General features: G+C 37.6%; 3 protein-coding genes across 4 annotated transcripts; 2 read left to right on the top strand and 1 right to left on the bottom strand.

Annotated features, from left to right (window-relative positions):
• The first annotated feature begins 30 nt into the window (after positions 1-30).
• Positions 31-3672, top strand: LOC131616051 (vicilin-like seed storage protein At2g18540). Of its 2 annotated transcripts, none has more exons than XM_058887279.1 (4): positions 31-220; positions 403-644; positions 738-859; positions 2339-2426. In XM_058887279.1, exons 2-4 carry the CDS (start codon positions 407-409, stop codon positions 2417-2419), a joined length of 441 nt encoding a protein of 146 aa, XP_058743262.1. In that variant the 5' UTR covers positions 31-220; positions 403-406; the 3' UTR covers positions 2420-2426. The 2 variants fall into 2 exon arrangements, with proteins under 2 accessions (XP_058743262.1, XP_058743261.1); XM_058887278.1 differs by lacking the exon at positions 2339-2426 and adding an exon at positions 3172-3672 and having other exon boundaries at positions 46-220.
• A 694-nt stretch (positions 3673-4366) lies between these two features.
• On the bottom strand, positions 4367-4831 carry LOC131619790 (uncharacterized). Its single transcript, XM_058890850.1, has one exon. The coding sequence runs from the start codon at positions 4829-4831 to the stop codon at positions 4367-4369; it is 465 nt and encodes a 154-aa protein (XP_058746833.1).
• Positions 4832-21404: 16573 nt separating this feature from the next.
• On the top strand, positions 21405-23439 carry LOC131616047 (acid phosphatase 1-like). The gene is made up of 3 exons (XM_058887275.1): positions 21405-22085; positions 22175-22387; positions 23121-23439. Exons 1-3 carry the CDS (start codon positions 21640-21642, stop codon positions 23296-23298), a joined length of 837 nt encoding a protein of 278 aa, XP_058743258.1. The 5' UTR covers positions 21405-21639; the 3' UTR covers positions 23299-23439.
• Positions 23440-25654: the final 2215 nt, after the last annotated feature.

Here is a 25654-nt window from a genome sequence, read left to right as displayed (position 1 = left end):
TTGTTGTATTATGAGAATAGCAAATAGAAAAATGTAAACCCAAAGCAGTTTGTAATGAAGAGGCCCATCATTATTCACTAAACACAGAGTTTGCCCTGAAAACAAGTTGGAGCCGCTGAAACACACTACTGCCCGGAAATCCTAGCCGGAGTTGCTCGTCAACCGCCACCAGAAATCGTTGCCGGAGTTGGTCGTCAACCGCCACCAGAAATTCGTCCAGGTTTTTCCTTTTATATTAAATTATATATTGGAGTTTTCATTCCCTCTTCTGTAACACGATAGCAGAAATATACTCTCGGCGTCCATGATTCTTCGATTGGGCGTTGAATTGATAACATTATTACTAGTTAGGTTACTTTAGTTTCTGATTTTCACTTAAAATTATCAAATCATCAATTGTAGAGAAATGAGATTCGGAGTAGCTCTCAGGAACATTTTACGCCCTCTCTCACTCTCGTCGTCGTCAACGCCTGTAACTTCACAAATCTCCACCACACTTCCATTTCATGCCTCTTACTGCAAACCACCACCACAATTCCTTCTTCCATTTTTGAACCACTTTCACAGCTTGACAGACACTCGTTTTCCCAAGAGACGACCTTCTGATAAGCCTCGTCGAAAGCGGGCTAGCTTGAGACCCTCTGGTGCGTGCATTGTATCTTTTTTTTACTTTTCACGCTCTCATTTTATTTTATTTTAATTTCGTCTCACACTAATCGAGTTTTGATATTTTTCAGGGCCTTATGCTTGGGTTGAGCACACAACTGGTGAAACTATACTTCCCAATAAGCCTAATGAGGGGAGTGTCAAGAGGAGGAATGAGAAGAAACGCATGAGGCAGCGCCGTGCCTTTATACTCGTACGCTCTCCCTTTTCCTGCCCATTACACACTCAATCTTGGCCTGTTTTTTTAATACCGGCTGTCTTTTCTGTTTGCCTTCTACTAGAAATGCATGACACTTTCAAAATGAATTGTTACTCTGACTTAATTACATCTTATGTTATGTTTAGAATGTTGTCTTCTGAAACCTGAGATCCAAAAATAACTTAAGAAGCCAAAACCTATATTTATCACTTCTGTGCGTGCTACTATACTTGAAGAGACTTAAAACGTGAATATATCCAAATAATCAGATCCTTATAATATGTCAAATCATACTATGGTGTTATTTACAAAACATACTAGAATTCCACAAATAAAGTGGAGATTAGATGTTAATAGCCAATCAAGTTTTGCTTTAACCATTTACGATGCCATTGAGGCTCTAGCAAGGTGAAATATGATTGGTGATGGTAAAGAATAAAGATTATATTTAATTTTCTTACCTTATAATGTGGTTTGATAGAGACTCCAAATGAAAGATTACCCACTTGATTTAAAAAAAAATACATATATTCTCACTTAGCTAGAATACTGCCCTAGAAAACTAGAAATTATGTTCATCCACTTTTCATACACAGATAAAAACTACATCCATTGAAGCTAAATTTTGAAAACACATTGTTGACAACTGAGTTGAAAATGTGAGTTAAATGTAAATGAAAAACGTGATGCATGTGTGATTGGATTAAGCTACCATCCAATACACTCAGCCACTGTTTCCGTCAGTGCCTTTAACATCCAACCCAAACTCTGCAGTTTTGCAGAACTCGACCGCCGTTTCACATCTTCCACGTCAGCATAGCTATTCACTTCATCTTCATCGCCACTATCCACCTCAGTATTGCTGCTAACAATGAAACTTAAATATAAGATTGTAACTATGAAATCTATATGAAAAAGTACTTATAAAATAATGGGGATTAGAAAGCTTACTTTTTGGGAAGCTTGTAGTTTGGACGTAAACTCTTCACTATCCTGAAAATATCATCTTTTGTGGAAGTATGTGAAGTGCATATGCATCTACCTTTGATTTCACGATTCTCGTAAATCAAAAGTAATGCATCTGCTAAATCTCTAACTTCGACTACAGGAAAATACTTACCCTCTAATTCACGATCTTTAAATTCAAGAAATAAGAAAACCAAGATAAATAACATGAAAATTGATTTTATTTATATAAAACTAATGGCCCAAAACATGACTTGGGCAAATGCTAACCAAGTCAAGGGATTTTCCTTTTGCAAAGTTCAGGACAATTTCTTCGATAATTGTCTTTGAAAAGTAATACCACTTCTGAAAGATATGCAACATAAGAGTTCATTTATTTACATGCAAGAAATTATTTGATGATGATTGAAATAACAAGACCCTTTGGTTAGCAAAAGTATTACATGTTTGAGTCTTAATATAATAAAATGTGTTAGAACTTAGAACTTTCTCAATATTGTCCACTAGGAGATGTATCATCTTTCGAGGGATATAAATGATAAGCTGCAAGAGTTTGGAACAAAGGTGCTATCTGGAGCAGTTTTTTAGTTAACAGTGAGACTTCCTATGCTGTATTATCATCCACTTTCTTAGAATTTACATTTGTCATTTTAGATTAATAATAGTATTTTAAACATAAGCTCTGTCAGAAAAAAAAAACATAAGCTAATCTTGACTATCTAGATGCTCTTTCGTGACATGAGCTATGCCTCGTATTTGTTTTGCTGTTAAAAGCAAATAGTTCTGAATGATAGACTAGTCCATATACGGGTACTAAATTCAACAGTATATGGACTCCATAATAATGTATGATAAATAATTAATAATGGAATCATCTTTACAGGACTGCTTGCTTGTTGTCATGGCCATTACAAACGGTCCAAGCTTTAAATTCACCTCTCTTAGTTTGTGGCAAGTTTATTTGCTATTGAATGTCAAAAATATTCCATATTCAAGCTTATAGCCTTAATACCCACAACATAGAAATTCTAATGTGATCAATGAGGGGATTGATTTGTATGACTGTTTAAGGTATATCAGCATGTAGTACATATACTAGCATCCTGTGGCAAACAATTGACTGTCATGTGTCAATTATAGCAAGACGGTTTGTTTCGTACAACTTCACAATTTGCTGAGGCTAAATGAAATTTCTCTATGGTATTGCTCCAAAAATCCGTTGTAGAAGAATTTAAGCTTCAGTTTTATATCAGTGAAATGACCTTTTGATAAAAATAATAGTTATAATGGGTTCTCACCTGATATATTTTTATGTTCTTTGCAAACTCTTTTGCATGTAGGAGGAAAAAAAGAAAAGGAAAGCTCAGATGCAAGAGGCTCAGCGGAGGAAAAACATTAAGAAGGTAGAGCGTAAAATGGCTGCTGTTGAAAGGGAAAGAGAGTGGGCAGTAAGACTGGTCGAATTGAAGCGGCTTGAGGAAGAGAAGAAAAAGTCTACGGCTTAAATTTGTGTAGGACCTCATCTGCAATTGGTAATACTGGTCAAGTTTTTGGGCCTCTTAATAATTTGAACCCGCGACAATACGTAATCTTCAATTTGTTTATGTTGTTGTCTAATGATTGAGTGACTGCTTATTTTAAGTAATTCTTTTCTGACACTAGGAAGTGTGAACCCTCCTCCTTACTTTTTTTGGTTCCTTGTTACTCTGCACGGGTGTTAAGACTGTCTGTAGTAACATCATATGTGGGTTTAGATCTTTCCCTATGCATGATGATGAGCTTGTATCTTCCATCTACATGTCTCATAAAATTTAAATTTTCAAATACAGTATTGGTTTCTATTTGGTCCATGTCATGTTACTGTTTTGTGTAATATATGGTTTTGAAGTGATCTTGCGGGTCTAAATTTATAATAAGTTTTGAAATTGGAGAGGGAGAATATGAAAATTTGCACCACAATTGTAAAGGTTTCATGATTGTTTTGATGCAGCTTAATTAAGTCAACATACGTCTTTTATTAGTTTTGAATTATCAGCATGGTAGAGTCTTAACTCAACCTTCCAAAAGCATAAAAACCTTATCCGTAAGATGAGGATTGTGATTGAGAATTTCTTCCACTTAGAGCACCCACATCCATACTACTCATGTGGGTGGTATAAGTGGGTCCCATCTAATATAATACATTACTTCACACATTTCAATTATTTAAACCATCTAACTATATTTTCTAAATATCCATACTACTCATTTATGGGTCCCACAAAATTTACATTATATTTCAAATTTATATTTTATATTAATATATAAAATGTATAATTGAAATAAATTAAATTAATTATATCAAAATACATAAAAAATAATATTTATAATAAATAAAAATATTAAAAAAATAAATAACAAAAAAATTAAAAAATATGAAAATATATTAAATAACATACTACATGACACAAAAGTTATACCAAAATACAAAAAATAAAAACATAAATATTAAAATAAACTATTAGCATAAAATATAATAAACGTTTAAAATAATTTCTAATTCTGGTTATTTTCATGTCCAAAACGTTCCCATATGTGTTCTATCAAGTCTTGTTGAAGGTGTCGATGAATTTGTTTATCGCGAATATGATGTCTTCTACGTAAGAATTCTTGAAAATCATTATTAGAATCGTCTGGTGGTGCAGTCAGATCATTGCCCAAATGATCATAAGAATAATCAAAATTGCCACCATATGTCGCACGTTCATCTTCAACAATCATGTTGTGCAATATGATGCACGTGCTTATTATACGCTTCAGTGTGTCCAAGTGCCAAGATCGAGCCGGGTTACGTATGATCGCAAAACGGGATTGGAGAACTCCGAATGCTCGTTCGATATCCTTTCTTGCACCTTCTTGATGTTGAGCAAACAATTTTCTCTTATCCCCTTGTGGCATTGGGATGCTTTTCACAAATGTAGCCCATTCAGGATAAATTCCATCTGATAGATAATAGCCCATGTTGTATTCATGTCGATTGACTGAATAATGGACCTCAGGAGCTCTCCCTTGCATAACATCGTGCATAATCACGTGCAAACCCCGACATTAATTCAATTTTTTTATTTAAGTCATCTTTCATAGCATCAAATTTATGAGTAGGCTTTTCCACAAGAATTAGGGTGGTTGGGGTTCATTGGACCAAGAATTAGGGTGGTTGGGGTTCATTGGAACATAAAATGTGTAGAAGAAAAAGATTACAAAAAGATGAAAGAAATGATTCAAAATTAGATAAAAAGTTGTGATAGAATGAAATGGTTGATCACTTATTTATCCTCAAACTACTTTTTTATAACAAATTTAAAATTGTAAAAAAAAAAGAAAGTGCAATGCAACGGTAAAAAAATGTAACGGTAATATCAATTTCAAATTTAAACATGTTTCATACCACACCAAAATTAAAGTTATGATAATAAATTTATTTTAAATGATGAAAAGCTACGGTGCTTTGTTTAGATACTGTGCCAATTAATACTACACCAAATAACTTCTATTATCAATACTACACTGACACTAGATAGCACACGTAAGCTTTTACTACTTCTTAACTACTCCTATATTTATGCTCTTATAAGCTTTTACCTTTATTAAAGGAATGTGATTAAATCTATTTTAATTACATGCATGTAAGGTTCCCAAGGAGATGGGAGATGGGGATTTTAATTACATGAGTTTCATAAGTAATTTAAATTTTAATCTTTACAATTTTTACACCACACAGAATACATAATTGTTAAATCATTGATTAATAAAAAAAAAATTTAATTTAAGTTTGGTCTTCAAATTTTGATGGAGATAATGATTAAAATATTTATAAAACTAAATTGAATTGATAAGAAAATAGGAATTATTATTGTATTATGTATAAACTAAAATGTAAAAATTTAATTAAAAAATATTCCTTTGAGTTGCTGAATGAGTAATTACTTTTTATATTTGTTTGTTAATGGAAACCACAATGTAGATCTTAACAATGTTTATTTAGTTTTACAATGTTTATTAAGAGTAATTTTAGAATTTTAAAATATAAATAAGAATATTGTGAGAAAAATAATTAAAATATAAATAATATATCTCTCATTCTTTTTCCCTCCCTTCAGATTTCTCAATTTAAAGAAAGCCAAAATACAAATTTACGAGAGAATAACAATCGCTTTCGAGAATGTAAGAAGTAGACATTTAACTCACTCCATATTATTCAAGAGAACGTGATTTTATCTCTTTTGACTTTTTCTTCACATCGGTGTGGATTGGCGCACGTCACTCCCCACGTTTTCACGAATCGGGTGACATAATAAAAAATGGGAAAACTTCTCACCCCACCCCTTAGATCTCTCACGCACCACTGATTTGAATAAATTGTTCCTCTTCTTCCGTAGATGTACCTCTGGAAGCACCCTTTTTTTGTTTAACGTTGTTTTGTTCCGTATATGTACATACGAAAGCTTCCGTAGATGCATCTACAGAAGCATTTGATGTTATATTCACATCTGACTCTTCCTCTCCCCCATTCTTCACTTTCTCATTCTCCAAAACCTCACTTTCTCTCAAACTCAAAAAACAAACTGCAAGACAAGTTCATTTCTTCCTCTCGAGTTCGGCTGGGAACGTTAAGGTCAACTACTAGTACATTCCAACAAGTTCCAAACTACATTTAATCGGTAAGTTTTCGATGATTCGAGTTATTTTAGAATTTTTAAAAAATAGAGATTGAATTCGATTTTTAGGTGTAAGAATGATTGAGTAATGTTAGAAATAAGGTTTAGCTATAATGTAGGTCCTGTTTCAAGTGTAAAATGGACGATCAATCCATTAAAAAGGGGTTTTGAACCCTCTGCAACAGTGACCAGATGCCATTGTTGCGTTTTGAAGGTTTCGGAATCTTCCATAGATGCATCTATGGAAGAGTGGAACGTTGGGTCCCTCCGTAGATGCACCTATGGAAGAAACCCATTTTTTCAAATGTAAGACACTTCCGTAGATGCATCTACCGAAGGTTCTCTGCTGAATGTTTTTCTTTCTTTTTCATGTTATAAACATCCAGTAACTTATTCGATTTTATTAAATGACAATACAAACATTATGGCCGACCATCCTGACAGAATTATACATGGGAGGGCTGCACAACACGCATCAGTGCGTCGTGAACAGATGCGTGTAGTATCACATGTGACGAATGGAGCTACCGTTCCAGGACAGGTACCTGATACACCCGATGCACCTGCTACACCCGTTCCAGTTGGGCCATACCCATCTGTTCCAAGTGACGGGCCTTCTCTGTCTGTTCCAATTGAGAGGGGTACTCCATCTACTACTGCATCACAGAGGCCTCGCAATGATGCAGAGGGTTCCTCATAGATGCCCTCTGCCCGCAAACGTCGACGGAGAAGTTCTTCTACATCCGTGTCTGTACTTGTGCCAGTGACGGATGCTGCAGGACCTTCGGTACCATCTGTTGAGCTACGCGAGGATGATCTGATGCCGGAGTCTGTCTGGTACCCGGGGTCCTATGGATGCGTCCCTACTGATAAGGTATGCATATCATTCGGCTAGGCATATCCGGGAGAGTAAGGTAAATTTTCTTTGTTTATTATTTATTATTATTTTTATTCAGTTTATGACTTTGCTTGAAGATAACAATATTTTTTTGGAAAATTTAAGGAGGTGGAGATAACTCGCGGGGCGCACGTGAGGTTTCACACCTTACAGAGGATATACGATACAGAGCTTACAACGGCATATCAAGCTGCTGGTGACGAGGCAGAGGCTGATATACATAGAGAGCGGGTGTTGAGATGTTACTTTCTATATTTGATATGCATTCATCTCTTTGTGGACACGTGCTCGACCTACACTGACGTCGTTTACCTGAGTACAACTGGGGAGCGGCTACAGTGGCCTACACCTACCACCGACTGGGAGAGGGATGCCTCTGGAAGGCGAGGACTATGGCTGGCAGTTATACCCTCTAAGTGGTAACAAATTTGTATCCTTTTACATTTTCTCAAAGTTTATTATATATTTGTGATAGTATGTTTGATCACCGTGTTTTTTTCCAGGGTTTGATACTACAACACTTCCCTGGTATTATTGGCTGGGGAGAGGTTTCGGACTACACTAAGGATATGCCGCGTGCTAGAGCCTACGCCCCCTCAGAAGGAACCAGGTGTCGAATCCTTACAGAAGTTGTCTTGACCGCATGGCTGCTGAGGACATCCATTATGGTTATGTTGATCACCGTGAGTTGGTTCCGTTTGATGATATCGTACTATATTCTGGATGGTTGGCTCTCAGTTCAACCATCATTGTCCGTTATCTTCCGGAGGGCGTCATGCGTCAGTTCGGCTATGTTGAAAGAATATTGTGGTGTACTTTTCGTTTATATCGTATCCACAGGGATTATTGCGATATCACCGCCGTTCTATAGCCTATTTTGTCTTGAGTTAATGTTACTTTAGTTTTAGGTTTGCAAAAGATCATTCAATTCTTTTAGTAGCAAAGAGTAAATTAATGAAAGTTCGAAGTTAAAGAAAATGTATCAAGATTCGATTTCATCGACCTAAATTTGTACGTTTCCTTATAAATAGATGCTTATGAACTTGCTAACGATCAATATAATTACGTATCGACACCTATATCGTCCGTGTCCGCAACGATATAGCTAGATTTACCGTATTGTTTAACCGACGATTTCTCCACCGTTTAAACAATACAAATAACGTTTTAAGAACCGATACTTAGTAAACATCAAACTCTAAATCCATGTCTGCAACTTATAGTTTGAAAGATGATGAGTTAGGTCTAGATACAAACATTGATGTCTCAAACATTTACACCAAAGAAAAAGCTTTAATAAACAAACTAAACCATCTATATTGATCATCACTTGTTCATACACATATATTCACAAGAAAAACATACAAAAGGCTAGGAAGATTACATCTTATCTTGATACAAAAGGGATTTAGCTATCCATGAGAATGGTAGCTTGCACAAGAAGGAAAGGATGAAGATCAACAAGCATCAAAGGCGATTAATCGACGATCAAGGCTTCCAATCTTCAACTCTATATTTGCTACAGTGTATTATGCTCTTGTTTTTCTCTAAAATATCTCTAACATACCTCAAAAGTGATCTGGCCCATAAACAAATAAACAAAGTTTCGCAGACCGCGCTTAGCGCGGTGCAGCCCGCTAAGCGCGCTATCAATAATTGCTTAAACTGCCCAACCGCGCTAAGCGGGCTCCAGACCTCGCTTAGCGCGGAACTCTCTGCCAGAACTTCCTTCTTTTCTTCAAAAGCGCGCTTAGCGGGCTCAACCTCGCTTAGCGCGCTACCTCTTTTCAGCAATCCTTGGCTTTGGTCTTGGAACATCTTCAAAGTGCTTTTTCCATGGTCCAAGCTTCCAATTATCTATAAAAACTACAAAATCCAACATAGATTGCAAAGATAAGAACTATTCAACAATAATATAAATATAAGAATAAATATATACCAAATGACAATAAAATACTACTATTAACCACAAAAAGACTTGAGAGTTACCAAAAATTACCTAAGATATTTACACAAATTGGTAACTAACAACTCTCCCCAACTAAACCTTTGTTTGTCCTCAAACGAAAACAAACACAAAAACAATCAACAAGCAAAACCAAGAGAGCACAAGCTAAGACAAGAACAAATGGGTGGTTCAAATTCCATAAGCACACAAGCAACATCTCACCCTTGCTCAAATAATACCATGCTTGAGATACTAATACTAAATGCACAAATGATGTAAACAGCTCCTAAAACAAAATAAGTTCAAAATTGAATCACAACCTACACACTTCTCTAGTAAGAGACAAAATTGAGGACCTAACACTCACACAACAATGTCGCCAACATCCAGAATTAATTATGCAATCATCTACACAACATTTATATAAAAAGCGTAAAAGCAAGAATCACAAAGACTTAAGGGTTGAAACTTGGGTTGGTTAACAAGGAAGTGTCATTTCTCAAGGCCATTGAAACAAAAGGGGTCAATTCCTAAGAGAGCATTCAAATCATGATTATATCCACACATCCTTATCAACCGATCACACAATTTTATTGCTCAAGAGTTCATCTTTTTATTTTAAAGGAACTAGCTATATACAAAGCTCTTCTCTTTTCCTTTTTCTTTTTCTTTTCATTCATTTTCTTTTTTTTTTTCTTTTTCTCTCTTGAGCAATTATTTATTTTCTTCTACACACCAATACAACCGAGATCAAAATTTTATTCTCCCCAACTTGAATATTACCACCACATAATCACGAATGCTCCCTATTCTAAGGCGAAAAGGAATCAATCCTAACCACATTTCATGGTACTTTTCAAGGTTCAAAGAAAGTCATCAAGATTCAAATCAAAAATCGGCAATTATAAGGCATGACATGATACCGATTGAATCTTGGCAAAATGGCTCAAAGTGGTTAGAAAATACTTACACACTCACCGGGTAGGTTATATTTGGAAGAGAAGTTATACTCGTAATGCGAAACAAAATGCTTTGATCACTTTCATGCTTTACACAATTAAAATAAAAAACGCAAGATTAAACATAATAAACACGAGTTAAACGCACATTGTTGGTAACCACAAAATAATATATATATGTACAATGGAAAGGCTCCTCACACTAGTTTTAGAACTAAAATGATTCATTATTGAACTATATTTGTTAAAGAAAATATGACATCTCATTTGTACAATTACAAGCATCTCATTCATGGTATATTACAGGAACGGTAGAAATGTACCTTGCACGTGCTAATTTCACACTATATCATCACCGCCCCAATTGGTTGTAAAAGCTTGCTTCATCAAAGGAAGCACTTTCACAAGAACAACAACAAAAATTTAAAAACACAATTGCATATGTATATAGAAATAAAAGCAATTAAACTAAAAACTTAATAAATTAAAAACAAACACCAACAGGTGTCAAAATATCCAAAAAGGCATAGCAATGCCTAAGGTTCAAAATACCTCATCCTATAAAAGGACGGCACAAAAACTACAAAGCTTAAGTCAAAAATAAAAAAAACTAGTACTAAACATACTAACTAAACATACTAAGTATCAACTAAAAAGAACTACTCATCCTCATCATCTTCCACATTCTCATTCTCGCCACCATCTCCCTCCTCCTCAGGAAATGGACTGACCTCAGGCCAATTAGCATAATCCACCAAATCTTGGCGAGAACTCCACGGATGAGCCACATGGGGCTCCATCATCTGCAACCTCAGCTGAGACATAGCGTCATGCATAAACATGAATGCTCTCTGATGTGCCATATGAAATGCCAAGTTCTCCTCTCTATCAGGATCACTACGGCGGCGAGCAGGGCGAGCAGCAGCAACAGGAACAGCAGTTAACCTGGATAAACAATAACGCTCAATAAAAGTATCATCAATAAAAGTGTCAATGGACATAAGCCCCTCAGAAGGAATCTGCACTCTAGCTTTCCTGCACAGATTCATGATCAAACCCGGGAATATCAACTTGCAGGGAGCACGATCACCATGGCGAGTTCCACTCAAAGCAACCCTCTTCAGCTCATTCGCAATAATGCGAGTAATATCTATCGGCTCATGCTCAATCATACGAGCAACCAAAGCAGCAGACTCAGCAGGCAAAGAAGAAGTGTGACTCCTAGGCCTCAAATTATGAAGGACCACAGACATGAGAATCTGAGCATTAGTAGACAACGACTTCCTAGAGAATTTCTGGGGCTGTTGTGAAGGATTAAGATCATAAGATTGCCCAACCGAACACAAGACCTCCCTCAGATGCTCCCAATCGAAATTACCCCTTGCTAATTGCACATGATACCCACACAGCTCACCATCCTCAAAAGGTAATTGAGTTCCAAGAAACTCACGGATAGCCTGACGAGAAAAATCAATTTCCTTACCACGCACCCAAGTTTTGAACTCAAAGGGAACACCTTCAACCGGAAATTCTTCATTTGGAACGGCATTAGCATAGAACTCTCTTACAATCTCCAAATGAAACTTAGGTGCAGGCTCACAAAGTCTAAGCCAACCATACTCCTCAATGGTGCGATGACACCACCCATAGGTTCCCTCAGGATTGATCCTCACAATTCGCTCTGGCCACCATGTCCTAACCTCTAACTTCTTATACCTCGCCTCCTGAACATGACTCTTAAAACGGTTTTGATTATACGGAATAGCCCTAGGTGCTTGAGAAGAACTGCCACCTTCGGTTCCGGTCTTTCTTTTCTTAGAGCCCAGGAATTTCGGTCCCATCTGAAATAATTAGGAACACGGCACCACAAAACCAACATGTTAACACAATACATAACAAAAATTAAACAGCCACAGCAAGAATTAAAACAAAAGATCACTCCCCCTGCATCAAACAAAAACAGGGAGAAGAGGGGATTTTTCTGAAATCCCCAGACCGCGCTAAGCGCGCCTACCGCGCTAAGCGGGCTCTGCGATTTGCAGAAAAAATCCCCTGCGAACCAGGGTTTCATCCATGCATTTCCAGCACCCAAATATGATTCTAAACAAGCACAAAGCACTGGAAACCAGATTGAATCACTAAGTTTTCAAAACAACAACCCTAACCACAAAATTTCTATTCCTAAACTAAAATTAAACCCTAATATATAAAACAAGCATAAAGAAATAGCAAAGGAAATGGAGAAATTACCTTGGTGAAGATGAAGGAGAAGAAAAGCAAGGAATTTGAATGCTAAGCAACACAAAAATGGAGAAGCAAAGAGAGAAATATCTTTAGGAGAGCAAAATGAGGGAAATGAGGCAACAAGACCTCAAAACCCTATTTTCTCCACTTGGTAACGCGCTGGGCCGGGTCAAAAACATAAAGGCCCAAAATTGCAATATTTTTTTTTCTGAAAAACCAACCCGCGCTAAGCGGGCTCTGAAGCGCGCTAAGCGCGCAAGTCTCTGGAACTTGGGGTTCCAAAATTGCAAAAGCGCGCTAAGCGGGCTAGTGGCGCGCTAAGCGCCCTTGACAGAACACAGAAAAAATTTTCTTCTACCAGCAAGTGTAACTTTACCGGTAGACTGATTTTGGCTCGACCAGAACGCAAAAAACATAAACGGTAAAAAAACACATAAAACAAGCTGAATATTTACAAATTGGGGTGCCTCCCAATAAGCGCTTTGTTTAACGTCGGTCAGCTCGACGGTCAAAGGCAATCAAGGATCACCAAACGATAAAACACAAGTTTCACGATTAAAATCGCATCCTCGATAAACCTTCAACCTCTGACCATTAACTACCCATTCTTGCTTTGATTTTTGGTCCTCTATCACAATAGCCCCATGGCTTCTAACCTCTTTGACCAAAAACGGTCCGGACCATTTAGACTTCAACTTTCCCGGAAAAAGTCTTAACCGGGAATTGAAAAGTAAAACTAATTGCCCTACCTTAAAGTCCTTCATTCTAACCTTACTATCATGATAGAATTTGGTCTTTTCCTTGTAAATCGAATTAGACTTATAGGCATGCAATCTCATCTCTTCTAACTCATTAAGTTGGATTTTTCTTCTCTCTCCACACAACTTGTGGTCAAAATTCAAAAGCTTCAAGGCACAATATGCCTTATGTTCTAGTTCTACGGGAAGGTGACAGCTTTTACCATACACCATTTGGAATGGTGTAAGACCGATCGGTGCTTTGAAAGTTGTCCGATACGCCCACAAGGTTTCATCAAGCTTCATCGACCAATCCTTCCTAGAGCTAGACACAGTTTTCTCAAGAATTCTCTTAATTTCTCTATTGGTCCTCTCAACTTGCCCATTAGTTTGTGGATGATATGGAGTAGCTACCTTGTGCTTTACTCCATATTGCTCCAACACTTTTTCAAGCGGAGCATTACAGAAATGAGATCCACCATCACTAATTAATACTCTTGGCGAGCCAAACCGCGAAAATATATTTTTCTTCAAAAACTTTATCACGGTCTTACCATCCGCTTTGGGTGAAGCAATCGCTTCCACCCACTTAGACACGTAATCAACAGCTACCAAGATGTATTCATTTGACATTGAGGAAGGGAAGGGTCCAACAAAATCAATGCCCCAACAATCAAATACTTCTACTTCTACAATACTTTGGAGGGGCATTTCCTCTCTTTTCCCTATTCCACCAGTTCGTTGACAACTGTCGCATGAGGCAACATGGTGGTAAGCATCTTTGAACAAAGTAGGCCACCAAAATCCCGATTGAAGGACTTTTGTGGCCGTACGCAAACCATTAAAATGACCACCATACGGCGAATTGTGGCAATGCCACAAAATGCTTTTTGCCTCCTCATCCGCGACACATCTTCTCAAAAGATTGTCACTACTCAACTTAAACAAGTGAGGATCGTCCCAAACATAAAAATTAGCATCGTTTAAAAACTTTTTTCTTTAATTCCAAGTTAGATCCTCCGGTATCCAGCCAGATGCTTTGTGATTAGCCATATCTGCGAACCAGGGTCTAACTTCTTGTACCATGTACAGTTTTTCATCTGGGAATTCTTCCCTCACCTCTTTTTCATTGTTTGTCACCTCGGTATTCACTAACCGAGACAAATTATCCGCAATCAAATTTTCTGTACCTTTCTTATCTTTCACTTTAAGATCAAATTCTTGAAGCAAAAGAATCCACCGAATAAGCCTTTGTTTTGAATCAGGCTTGGTAAGAAGATATTTGATTGCGGCATGATCAGTATAACACACAACTTTAGAACCAATAAGGTAAGAGCGAAACTTTTCCAATGCAAATACAATTGCGAGCAATTCTTTTTCGGTAGTGGCATAGTTAACCTGTGCCTCATTTAAAACTTTGCTCGCATAATGTATAGCATGGAATTGTTTGTTCTTCCTTTGGCCTAAGACCGCACCAACCGCATAGTCACTCGCATCGCACATGAGTTCAAACTCAAGCGACCAATTAGGAGCGACAATTATGGGTGTGGTGGTCAAATTTGCTTTAAGTTCTAGGAAAGCTTTTAGACATGATTCATCAAAATTAAATTCCATACCTTTGTTGAGCAAATTACTCAAAGGCTTTGCGACCTTGGAGAAATCCTTGATGAATCTTCTATAGAACCCAGCATGTCCAAAGAAGCTCCTTATGCCTTTCACATTCACCGGAGGGGGAAGCTTTTCAATAACTTCAATTTTTGCCGGATCGACCTCAAGCCCCTTTGAAGAAACCTTGTGGCCAAGAACAATCCCATCCGTCACCATGAAAGTGCATTTCTCCTAGTTGAGAACCAAATTTGTTTCAATGCATCTCTCCATTACCACATCAAGGTTCTTTAAGCACAAGTCAAATGACGACCCGTACACAGAAAAATCATCCATGAATACCTCAATGCTTTTCTCGATCAAATCTGAGAAGATAGCTTGCATGCACCTTTGAAATGTTGCAGGAGCATTACATAGTCCAAATGGCATTCTTCGGTATGCGAAAACGCCAAAAGGACATGTAAAAGCAGTTTTCTCGTGGTCCGCCGGATTCACTGATATTTGATTGTATCCCGAATAACCATCCAAGAAACAATAGAAATTTCTTCCGGCTAACCTCTCTAACATTTGATCCATAAAAGGTAATGGAAAGTGATCTTTTCTTGTTGCTTGGTTCAACCTCCTATAATCAATACACATACGCCACCCGGTCACCGCTCTCGAAGGAATCAACTCGTTCTTCTCATTTCTCACAACTGTCAATCCACCCTTCTTAGGAACCACATGCACCGGGCTCACCCATTCGCTATCGGAGATGGGATAAATCATACCCGCCTCTAATAACTTCACAACCTCTTTTCTAACAACTTCTTTCATGGTTGGATTCAATCGCCTTTGAGGTTGTGCCACGGGCCGAAAATCATCTTCTAACATAATCTTATGCATACAATAGGCTGGACTAATACCCTTCAAGTCGGATAAAACCCATCCTATTGCTTCTTGATTCTTTGTCAACACTTCCTTCAATCGATGCTCTTCCTTGTTAGACAAACCACTATTAATGATAACCGGCTTAGTAAAATTGTCACCGAGAAACACGTATTTCAAGTGAGACGGTAACACATTCAACTCCACCTTTTGCTCTTCAACTTTAGGTTCATCCTTCAACTCTTCAATTTGAGTTTCAAATGGATTCATCTCCTCACAAGCCTCTAAATTTCTCAAGCAATCTTCAATTTCCTTCTCTTGATCTTCGGTGATAACTTCAAGAGCTTCCATTAAAGTCTTCTCAAGAGGATTTGACAAGTGCATTTGATTCTCCACTTTCATAATAGCCCTTTCGGTAGCATCGATTCTAAAACAATCATCCTCATCATTAGGATGCTTGATGGCTTCAAAGAGATCAAGACATAATTCTTCATCTTGGTACCTTAATTTCATTAAGCCATCATCAATATCTATCATCATTTGGGCCGTCTTCATAAAAGGCCTTCCTAAGATCAATGGAATCTCAGGATCTTCTTCCATGTCTATGACAATAAAATCAACAGGATACCAAAATTTGTCAACCTTGACAAGCAAGTCTTCCGCAACTCCATGAGGATGAGCTGTGGATTTATCTGCTAATGATAACGTCATTCTTGTCGGCTTCAAATCGTTGATTCCTAATCTTCTCACCATAGACAATGGGATCAAATTAATGCTAGAACCGGTATCGACCAAACCTTTGCCTATGTGCACATTTCCAATAGACACCGGTAAGGTTACCCGCCCAGGATCATTCGATTTTATCGGAGTAGTGCGTTGAATTAACGCATTACAACAAGAGCTCACCGTTACTACCTCCGGATCCAAGAATCTTCTCTTCTTAGTGATGATGTCTTTGATGAATTTTGCATACATCGGCATTTGCTCTAATGCTTCGGAAAAAGGAACATTAATTTGCAACTTGCTAAAAATATCCAAGAACCGAGCATAGTGCTTTGCATCTTCTTTCTTTGACGGACCGGGAGGGTAAGGTAATTTCTTCACTTGTATAGAATCATCCACCTTCTTCTTTCCCTTCTCACTCACACTCAATTTTTTTCTCTCTTTTTCTACAACTTTCTCAAGAGTTTCTTTTTCCACTAATTCTTTCTCTTTCTCATTTTCAACTAAATCACCCTCAACATTTTTTTCTACTTCAATCACCCTATCTTTTTCACTCTCAACAATTTCCTCCTCAACTATCTCTCCTACTCCCATATCAATATTTCTACCGCTACGAGTTAGAATCGACTTACAATGCTCACGAGGATTTTCTTGTGTAGTAGCCGGAAAAGGACCTTTGTTTTGATCGGCAAGTTGCTTTGACAATTGCCCGACTTGAGTTTCAAGGTTCTTTATTGCGGCATCCGTACTCTTTTGGCTTGCAATTTGCAATTGCATGAATTGGCTAAGAGTGTCCTCGATTGAAAGCTTTGTTTGTTGAGGTTGTTGATTGTAACCGCCTTGATAAGGATTTTGACGATTCGATGGGCCCGCTTCCGGCCTCCATCCTTGTTGATAACCTTGATTACCTCTTTGTTGGTAACCTTGGTTATTGTTGTAAGGTTGTTGTTGTTGTCTCCCACCATATCCTTGATTAGGATTAGACACATAATTCACCTCTTCACCCGGTGGAGGACAAAAACCTGTTTGATGGTCACCCCTACACAATTCACAACACATCACATGTTGATTTTTAGAAGGGCTCCCATTTATCTCTTTGATTTGTTGAGGGAGTTTTGACATTTGTTGAGTGAGCAATTCTACTTGTTGTGTCAATAACTTGTTTTGAGCAAGTATTGCATCACTAGTATTCAATTCAAGAACTCCCGGTTTTCTTTGCAATGCACTACGGTTGTGTTGCCCTTGATGATCATTCAAAGCCATTCTATCAATGATAGCAATCGCTTCTGCAGCAATTTTTGACATCAACGAACCACCCGCGGTAGCATCTAAAAGAGTTTTTGGTTGAGGTTGGAGTCCATTTCTAAAGATATGGATTTGAGACAATTCATCAAACCCATGACCTTTGCACTTTCTAACCATGGACTTGAACCTCTCCCATGCTTCATTGAGAGATTCATTCGAACCTTGAGAGAACACCGCAATAGAAGTTTTCGCTTCCATGAACCTATTGTGAGGAAAGAACCGATCCAAGAACTTCTCTTCTAACTCGTTCCAATTTGTCATGACATTATTAGGTTGATCAAGGTACCATTCCTTAGCTTTTCCAATTAAGGAATGAGGAAAAAGTCTCCTGAACACCTGTTCTTCTTGGTCTTCTGGAGCACCAATTGTTCCGGCGATCTCGTAGAACTTTGTTAGATGAGTAAATGGATCCTCGTGATCTGCCCCTGTGAACGAATTTTGGTATAATAATTGAAGTAACCCCGTCTTCATTTCGGAGTTTCTTCCATTGGCCTGATCACGAGCAAATTGTGCATTGAGACGAGGGCTGTTAACACATGGCCCTCGAGGTGGTGGATCCGCAGCCATTTCTTCCTCAACCAAGTTTTCAACCGGAGTTGAAGAAGAAGATGCCTCTTGTTGTTGTCTTCTTTCCCTAGCTAGTTGTCTCCTCCTACGAGTTTTGCTATTCTCTCTACGAGCAGTCCTCTCAATCTCAGGATCAAAAAGGAGTTGATCTGCAGGTACACGTCCTCGCATAAACTGTAATCTGAAAAACTAACCAAGCAAATTAACAAACACAAGGAAAATAAATTTAGAAACAAGATATTAATTATAAGACTCAATACAAAACAAACTATTGCAATGCTTGCAATATCTAAACAACAATCCCCGGCAACGGCGCCATTTTGTTGAAAGAATATTGTGGTGTACTTTTCGTTTATATCGTATCCACAGGGATTATTGCGATATCACCGCCGTTCTATAGCCTATTTTGTCTTGAGTTAATGTTACTTTAGTTTTAGGTTTGCAAAAGATCATTCAATTCTTTTAGTAGCAAAGAGTAAATTAATGAAAGTTCGAAGTTAAAGAAAATGTATCAAGATTCGATTTCATCGACCTAAATTTGTACGTTTCCTTATAAATAGATGCTTATGAACTTGCTAACGATCAATATAATTACGTATCGACACCTATATCGTCCGTGTCCGCAACGATATAGCTAGATTTACCGTATTGTTTAACCGACGATTTCTCCACCGTTTAAACAATACAAATAACGTTTTAAGAACCGATACTTAGTAAACATCAAACTCTAAATCCATGTCTGCAACTTATAGTTTGAAAGATGATGAGTTAGGTCTAGATACAAACATTGATGTCTCAAACATTTACACCAAAGAAAAAGCTTTAATAAACAAACTAAACCATCTATATTGATCATCACTTGTTCATACACATATATTCACAAGAAAAACATACAAAAGGCTAGGAAGATTACATCTTATCTTGATACAAAAGGGATTTAGCTATCCATGAGAATGGTAGCTTGCACAAGAAGGAAAGGATGAAGATCAACAAGCATCAAAGGCGATTAATCGACGATCAAGGCTTCCAATCTTCAACTCTATATTTGCTACAGTGTATTATGCTCTTGTTTTTCTCTAAAATATCTCTAACATACCTCAAAAGTGATCTGGCCCATAAATAAATAAACAAAGTTTCGCAGACCGCGCTTAGCGCGGTGCAGCCCGCTAAGCGCGCTATCAATAATTGCTTAAACCGCCCAACCGCGCTAAGCGGGCTCCAGACCTCGCTTAGCGCGGAACTCTCTGCCAGAACTTCCTTCTTTTCTTCAAAAGCGCGCTTAGCGGGCTCAACCTCGCTTAGCGCGCTACCTCATTTCAGCAATCCTTGGCTTTGGTCTTGGAACATCTTCAAAGTGCTTTTTCCATGGTCCAAGCTTCCAATTATCTATAAAAACTACAAAATCCAACATAGATTGCAAAGATAAGAACTATTCAACAATAATATAAATATAAGAATAAATATATACCAAATGACAATAAAATACTACTATTAACCACAAAAAGACTTGAGAGTTACCAAAAATTACCTAAGATATTTACACAAATTGGTAACTAACAGGCTACCAACATACCATACCTCGGCACTCTTCTGACTCCGCTCCTATTCCCATGACCCGTCGGCAGCTAGATGAGGTCTTTGCAGACTGGGAGCACCACTTGATTCCTGCCGAGGCTCGGGCGACCACATCAGAGAGGGATTGGAGCTGCGTCGACGACTACATCACTTGGTACTACAGAGTGTCGCACCCATACATGCTTTCCACCGCACCTGGATCACAGCCCATATCAGCCCACGATGAGATTCTGCGGGCTCATCAGATGGATCACACTTGGGATGTTCTTCCTCGGTGTTGTGAGATAGCTGACATGGCGCGGGCAGGCATTGTCGATGGTTTCTTCCCTAAGGGGTCTACTGCCCTGCGTCTTGTGGAGGGTATCCTTAGGGTGGCAGAGGGGGCATTTTTGTATCGTAGAAACCGCTCCAAGACAGGTGGGGCACTCGATGGTAGAGGCAGAGTATCCAGTAGACGGCGCGGTGGACGCGGAGGAAGAGGCAGCGGAGAGGCGCAGGATGATGTATGACACACACAATAGTGATGATGACAGATTTATTTCATATCTGTATTTTGATTTCATTTTTGCACGAGAATTTGATATATGTGTTCGGCATTATTGACTGACGATTTATACTAGCTTTATTTTTGGTGTGCTATGTACTTATTATCTTTAAATCGCATTACTTTGATTGATTGTAATTGGGTTTTCCATTGTTATAAAAATCGAGTTTTGGAGTGAAGCCTATGTGATTTTAAAAAATAGTAGACTATTCCATAGGTGCATCTACGGAACACTCTGTTTTAACACGTTTTGTAGATGCACTTACGAAAAGAAACAATTTTTTTGAAAAAAAAGGTGCTTCCGGATGTACATCTACGAAAGCAGGAGGAATATTGGAATTTTGCAGGTGGCTAAGAGATTCAAGGGTCTATTGAGAAATTCTCAAAAATGGACACCCCTACAAATAAATTGAAGGCTAGAGATCTGGTGAGTTGAAAAAGTCTCATCTTGTCTATTTTAAAAGCGTCCTGACGTTTCTTTAAGAGACTTTCACACTTATACCGATATAAATTTGAATTCTAATAAAAATATGAAATTTAATAATATTGATATTGGTTGGTTGAGTTAAATTTTACAAACAATTGTATAACATCTATCTATATTTTATATATCTTTTATATGTAAAGAAATTATGCATAAAAAACCCCAACCATGTGTAATATATAAAAATAAAATATGATAATTTACTGATATGTATGAACAAACATTCACGGCTGTATAAAGAACTCCAAATATGAAAAAACAAACAATAAAAATATGAATTAAAGCTGTCTCTTTAAATCATCCAAAATAAAAAATAATAATAAATGGTTTAAATGTGCATTTAGGATATACATGACCATTTTCTTCCAATAAAAATAGTGTGCTCTTAATTTTCAAATATTGGATAAGAGAGGAAATGAAAAGAGAGTTTCCTAAAAATTTCGATGAAGTTTCGGTGTGGCCTCCAAAATTTGATATTAAAAGGATGCTATGCTCGTCATATTCTATGCCATCATCAACCCATGTAATAGGCTGATCGCAGCACAAAGAAAATCCTAATGCCATTACCAACCAACAAGTCTTACTCTTGCACATTTTTCCAATCTCTTATCACTATAATAATAATATTCTCCTTTCTTTTCTTTCCATAACTAAGATGATGCTAAAGATAAAGAGTGTGCAAACCATAGTGGCAGGGCTAACGTTTTTGTTGGCCTTATTGACCAACCTACTCTTGAAGCTACAGAGGCAGCACAACCGTAAGGCTCAGAAACTACAGACGATGATGATGATCAGATCTGAATTAGATTCTTCTTCTTCGTCCGAGGTTGATGATGAGAGGTATGGCCTGAGTTGGAGATTGGCGGTGGAGACAAATAATAATGTGCGTCCATGGAAGACAGTGCCAGCTCGTTGCTATAAACATGTTGAGAATTACATCCTTGATGGACAATACGAACTTGACATGAACATCATCGTAGACGAAATTATTTTCTATGCAAAATCACAGATCCCTGTTCCCAGTAATAAAGATGCTTGGATATTAGACGTGGATGATACATGTATCTCTAATATTCCTTATTACAAAAATAAGCGATTCGGGTATGTATATTTTATAATTTGCTCGTCTGCTTCTCTTCATTAACATGTTTTTTTAAATATGAATTTGTTCTATATAAATATATTTGCAGATGCGAGCCGTTTGATTCAACCATGTTTAAGGCATGGATCAACAAGGGAATGTGTCCTGCAAATCCTGTGGTACTAAGACTGTTTAAAACATTGATACAAAAAGGTTTCAAGGTGTTCTTACTAACGGGTAGATACGAAGGAACCCTCGCTAAAATCACTATGGACAACTTACATAGCCAAGGATTCATCGGATACCAACGCCTTATTTTGAGGTAATATTAACTATTTTTGTATGTTTTTATTTCGTGTTATTTTGTTGTAAGTACTGAAAAAGACATGGAACAAACAGGAGGCGTGCGTGATTTATGGTGTGAAAATGGATTCTAGTATTTATGTGTTACGCAACTTCGTGGAAGCTACTACTGCTCTATAATATGTGTGACGCCACAGATTCATTTTCAACTAGTACCAGACAACATGCATACGACTTTAATTGCCTAATTTAATCACTATATGATATAACAACACCCAACATTGCACGTCTATAGAGTATTTTATTAAGATATACCAAATACTTATATTAATTTGACAAAAACTATATACATAAATTAAAGAAAGTAGACAACAAGAGACTTGGCCGGTTGGTTGGAAGTATTAAATAAAAAACAATGGTCAAAATTAAGCATTGGCATTTGGTGTGTGAATTTATTTTTATAAACGGCTAACTAGTGGAAACAGGAAAGAAATTTCCTCCAACAAATAACAATGTTGTGTACGCATTTTCTTGTGGGATTCTTTTTATATTGGACTAGTTCTGAAAAACACACACTAGACTTGGTCAGCTCTCGTAAAAGTCTAGGATGTAATGCTGCTGACGGTGCCAAATTTGGCTTGCTTGCTTGCGTGTGTAATGTAAATTCAATAATCACTGCATTTTGAAAGCTTCCTCTTAATTTACTTTTTGGGATTGAAAAAGTCTTATCTAATTGGTTTTGGTTTTGGCAGGAGTGATGAATACAAAGGACAGAGTGCAGTGAAATACAAGTCATCCATTAGGAAAGAGATAGAGAAAGAAGGTTATAGAATATGGGGAAATGTTGGAGACCAGTGGACTGACTTACAAGGAGACTCTTTGGGGAATCGTACTTTCAAACTTCCTAATCCTATGTATTGCATTTCATGAGACTTCAACAAACCAAATGGTTTCTTTTGGACAAATGATGAGTCTTGCTTAATTTCACATACAAATGTTATTATTATTATTATTATTATTATTATTATTATTATTATTATTATTAGTATTTAGTAGTAGTAGTTCCTCGTATGATTGATGCCTCTACCTACCAGGATGATGAATGGAAGCTACAATATTTTGAAAAACTTTATTTTCATTCAAGCTATAACATGTATGGTAAAACACTCCATCAAAATTAATCATTGTCACCTAATGTGTTAGAAATACGGTATGATAATCCTGGATATCTTCAAGAATCGTGTTCGTTCACTTTCCGAACAAAGTATTTCGACCCTATACTTGTCTGGGTTCACGAAATCTTTGCGAGGATAATTCTTGAAGAATCAATTTGTTTCTGACAATGGAGAACAGATCAGAATGTAGAGGAAGTGTATAATTTCGTATTCAAATCGAGACCGAAAGACTCCTTATATAGGAGACCAATAATAGCAACGAACAGACACACCTGTTCGGTAAAAAACAGTTATGTTGGTTGGAAACGAAGCATCTGTTCGGTAAAACGGTTCAGCGGGACCCCAGCCAGGGGCGCTGCCCCTTGGACCCCGCCAGGGGCTCCGCCCCTTGGACCCCGACGGGGCGCTGCCCCGCACCCCGCCAGGGGCGCTGCCCCTTGGACCCCGCCAGGGGCTCCGCCCCTTGGAACCCCGTTTCTATTATTCATATTCAATTGTACGTTTGGCTCTACGAGCGTGCACTCCGCACTACCCTAACTCGTTTCAAGCTTAACGCATAATTGCATCGGCCTTCAGTAAATCACATTACTACCAAAATTGCATTGATGATACTAAAATCACCAACATAATGTGCCTGCAACTTATCATAAATTTGTGGACCCTTATAAATATTGCAATGATTTTTGTCACACCCTAAAATCTCAATGCATATAATAGAAGAAACATCGCCTTGTCTGTTTTGATGTATGGTAAATCATTCGATCAAAATTAATCATTCTCAATGTATGTAGTTGCACTTGTCATAAATTTGTGGACTGTCATAAATATTATAGTCTATAGTCACTTGTTACAAACGATCTCAACCTGGTGTGTTGCAGTCGTGTGGGACGCACTAGAGTTATAAAACAAGACATAGTAGGAAAGATCACGTGCACAACATGTAGGCAAGTTGATCTTATCATAAGACTTCCTCTATTATCCATAATCCCTGATGGAGCAGGGCCAAGTTGACTAGGTCTAAGGAGAAAGCTTTAAGGCTTTACGCGTTTCGCTAGATCTAAATGGTTATATATATATATATATATATATATATATATATATATATATATATATATATATATATATACCTATCTTTAGAGTTAGGTCAATCCATCACATTCACAAGTCACTAACTAAAGATCTTAACTTGGTATATCGTCCGTAGAGTCAGTATTATTCTACTCTTAGTAAGTACAAATGGCATCCATTGTGAGGTCCGGTAAAATGTTCTTGAGTCGCACCCTTTTAACAAGACTTTTCACCTAATGTGTAATTGTTTATTAATGATAATGACACACGTTTCATAATACAAGTGTTAGATTGTTACTGATATTTCATCTGAACCACTTCAAGCATGGATTCACATGTATTTTCCATGTCTCTTAGCCTGGGAATATGTTGACCACTACTTTGAGGAATTGCCACGAGTCTTTTCCATTTTCTCATTCAAGGGAATCAGACAATCGATCCATTCCAAACTGCACATGACAACATCATGTCAGATGACATTTGTATCATGTTGTATCATTGTTTTCATGCTCGACCCTTAGAGATGATACCATGAGATGATACCATGGTACTCTGGATGGTTGATTTGTGGCTCTCGACTTATGTATCCACATCTACCTGGTCGAGTATTGCGGTAGTTTGAATATTTGCAGAGTATACCTAGGAACCCTCAGTTATTGCTCCTGCCATTGTCCTCCGCAGAGATGTTGATGAGACATTTGCGAGCTACGATGAGCAACTTGTGCTAAAGGATGTGTGTAATGTGTCTGCTTCTCATCCATGGATTACGATATATGGTTACATCCTATGATTTTATAGAGTGTCTTATCCTTACATGACATTAGATGCAAAAGGAGATCCCCTGAACCATCTCATCAAGAGAAACTTAGGGGTGTTCATTGGTTCGGGTAAATCCGAACCAAACCGGAATCCAAACCTAACCAAAATGTTTGTTTCATGCATTTTTTTAGCTTGGGCAAAAACTGAACCAAACAAACGAAATTCATTGTTAATTGGTTCGGACATCAGATTTCTAAAACGCTATCCGTGGACCCGTCTACCCG

The sequence above is a fragment of the Vicia villosa genome, linkage group LG7, assembly GCF_029867415.1.
Source record: "Vicia villosa cultivar HV-30 ecotype Madison, WI linkage group LG7, Vvil1.0, whole genome shotgun sequence".
NCBI lineage: Eukaryota > Viridiplantae > Streptophyta > Magnoliopsida > Fabales > Fabaceae > Vicia > Vicia villosa.
Note: the sequence above shows the minus strand (reverse complement) of the source record. Positions and strands in the feature narration are given on the sequence as shown.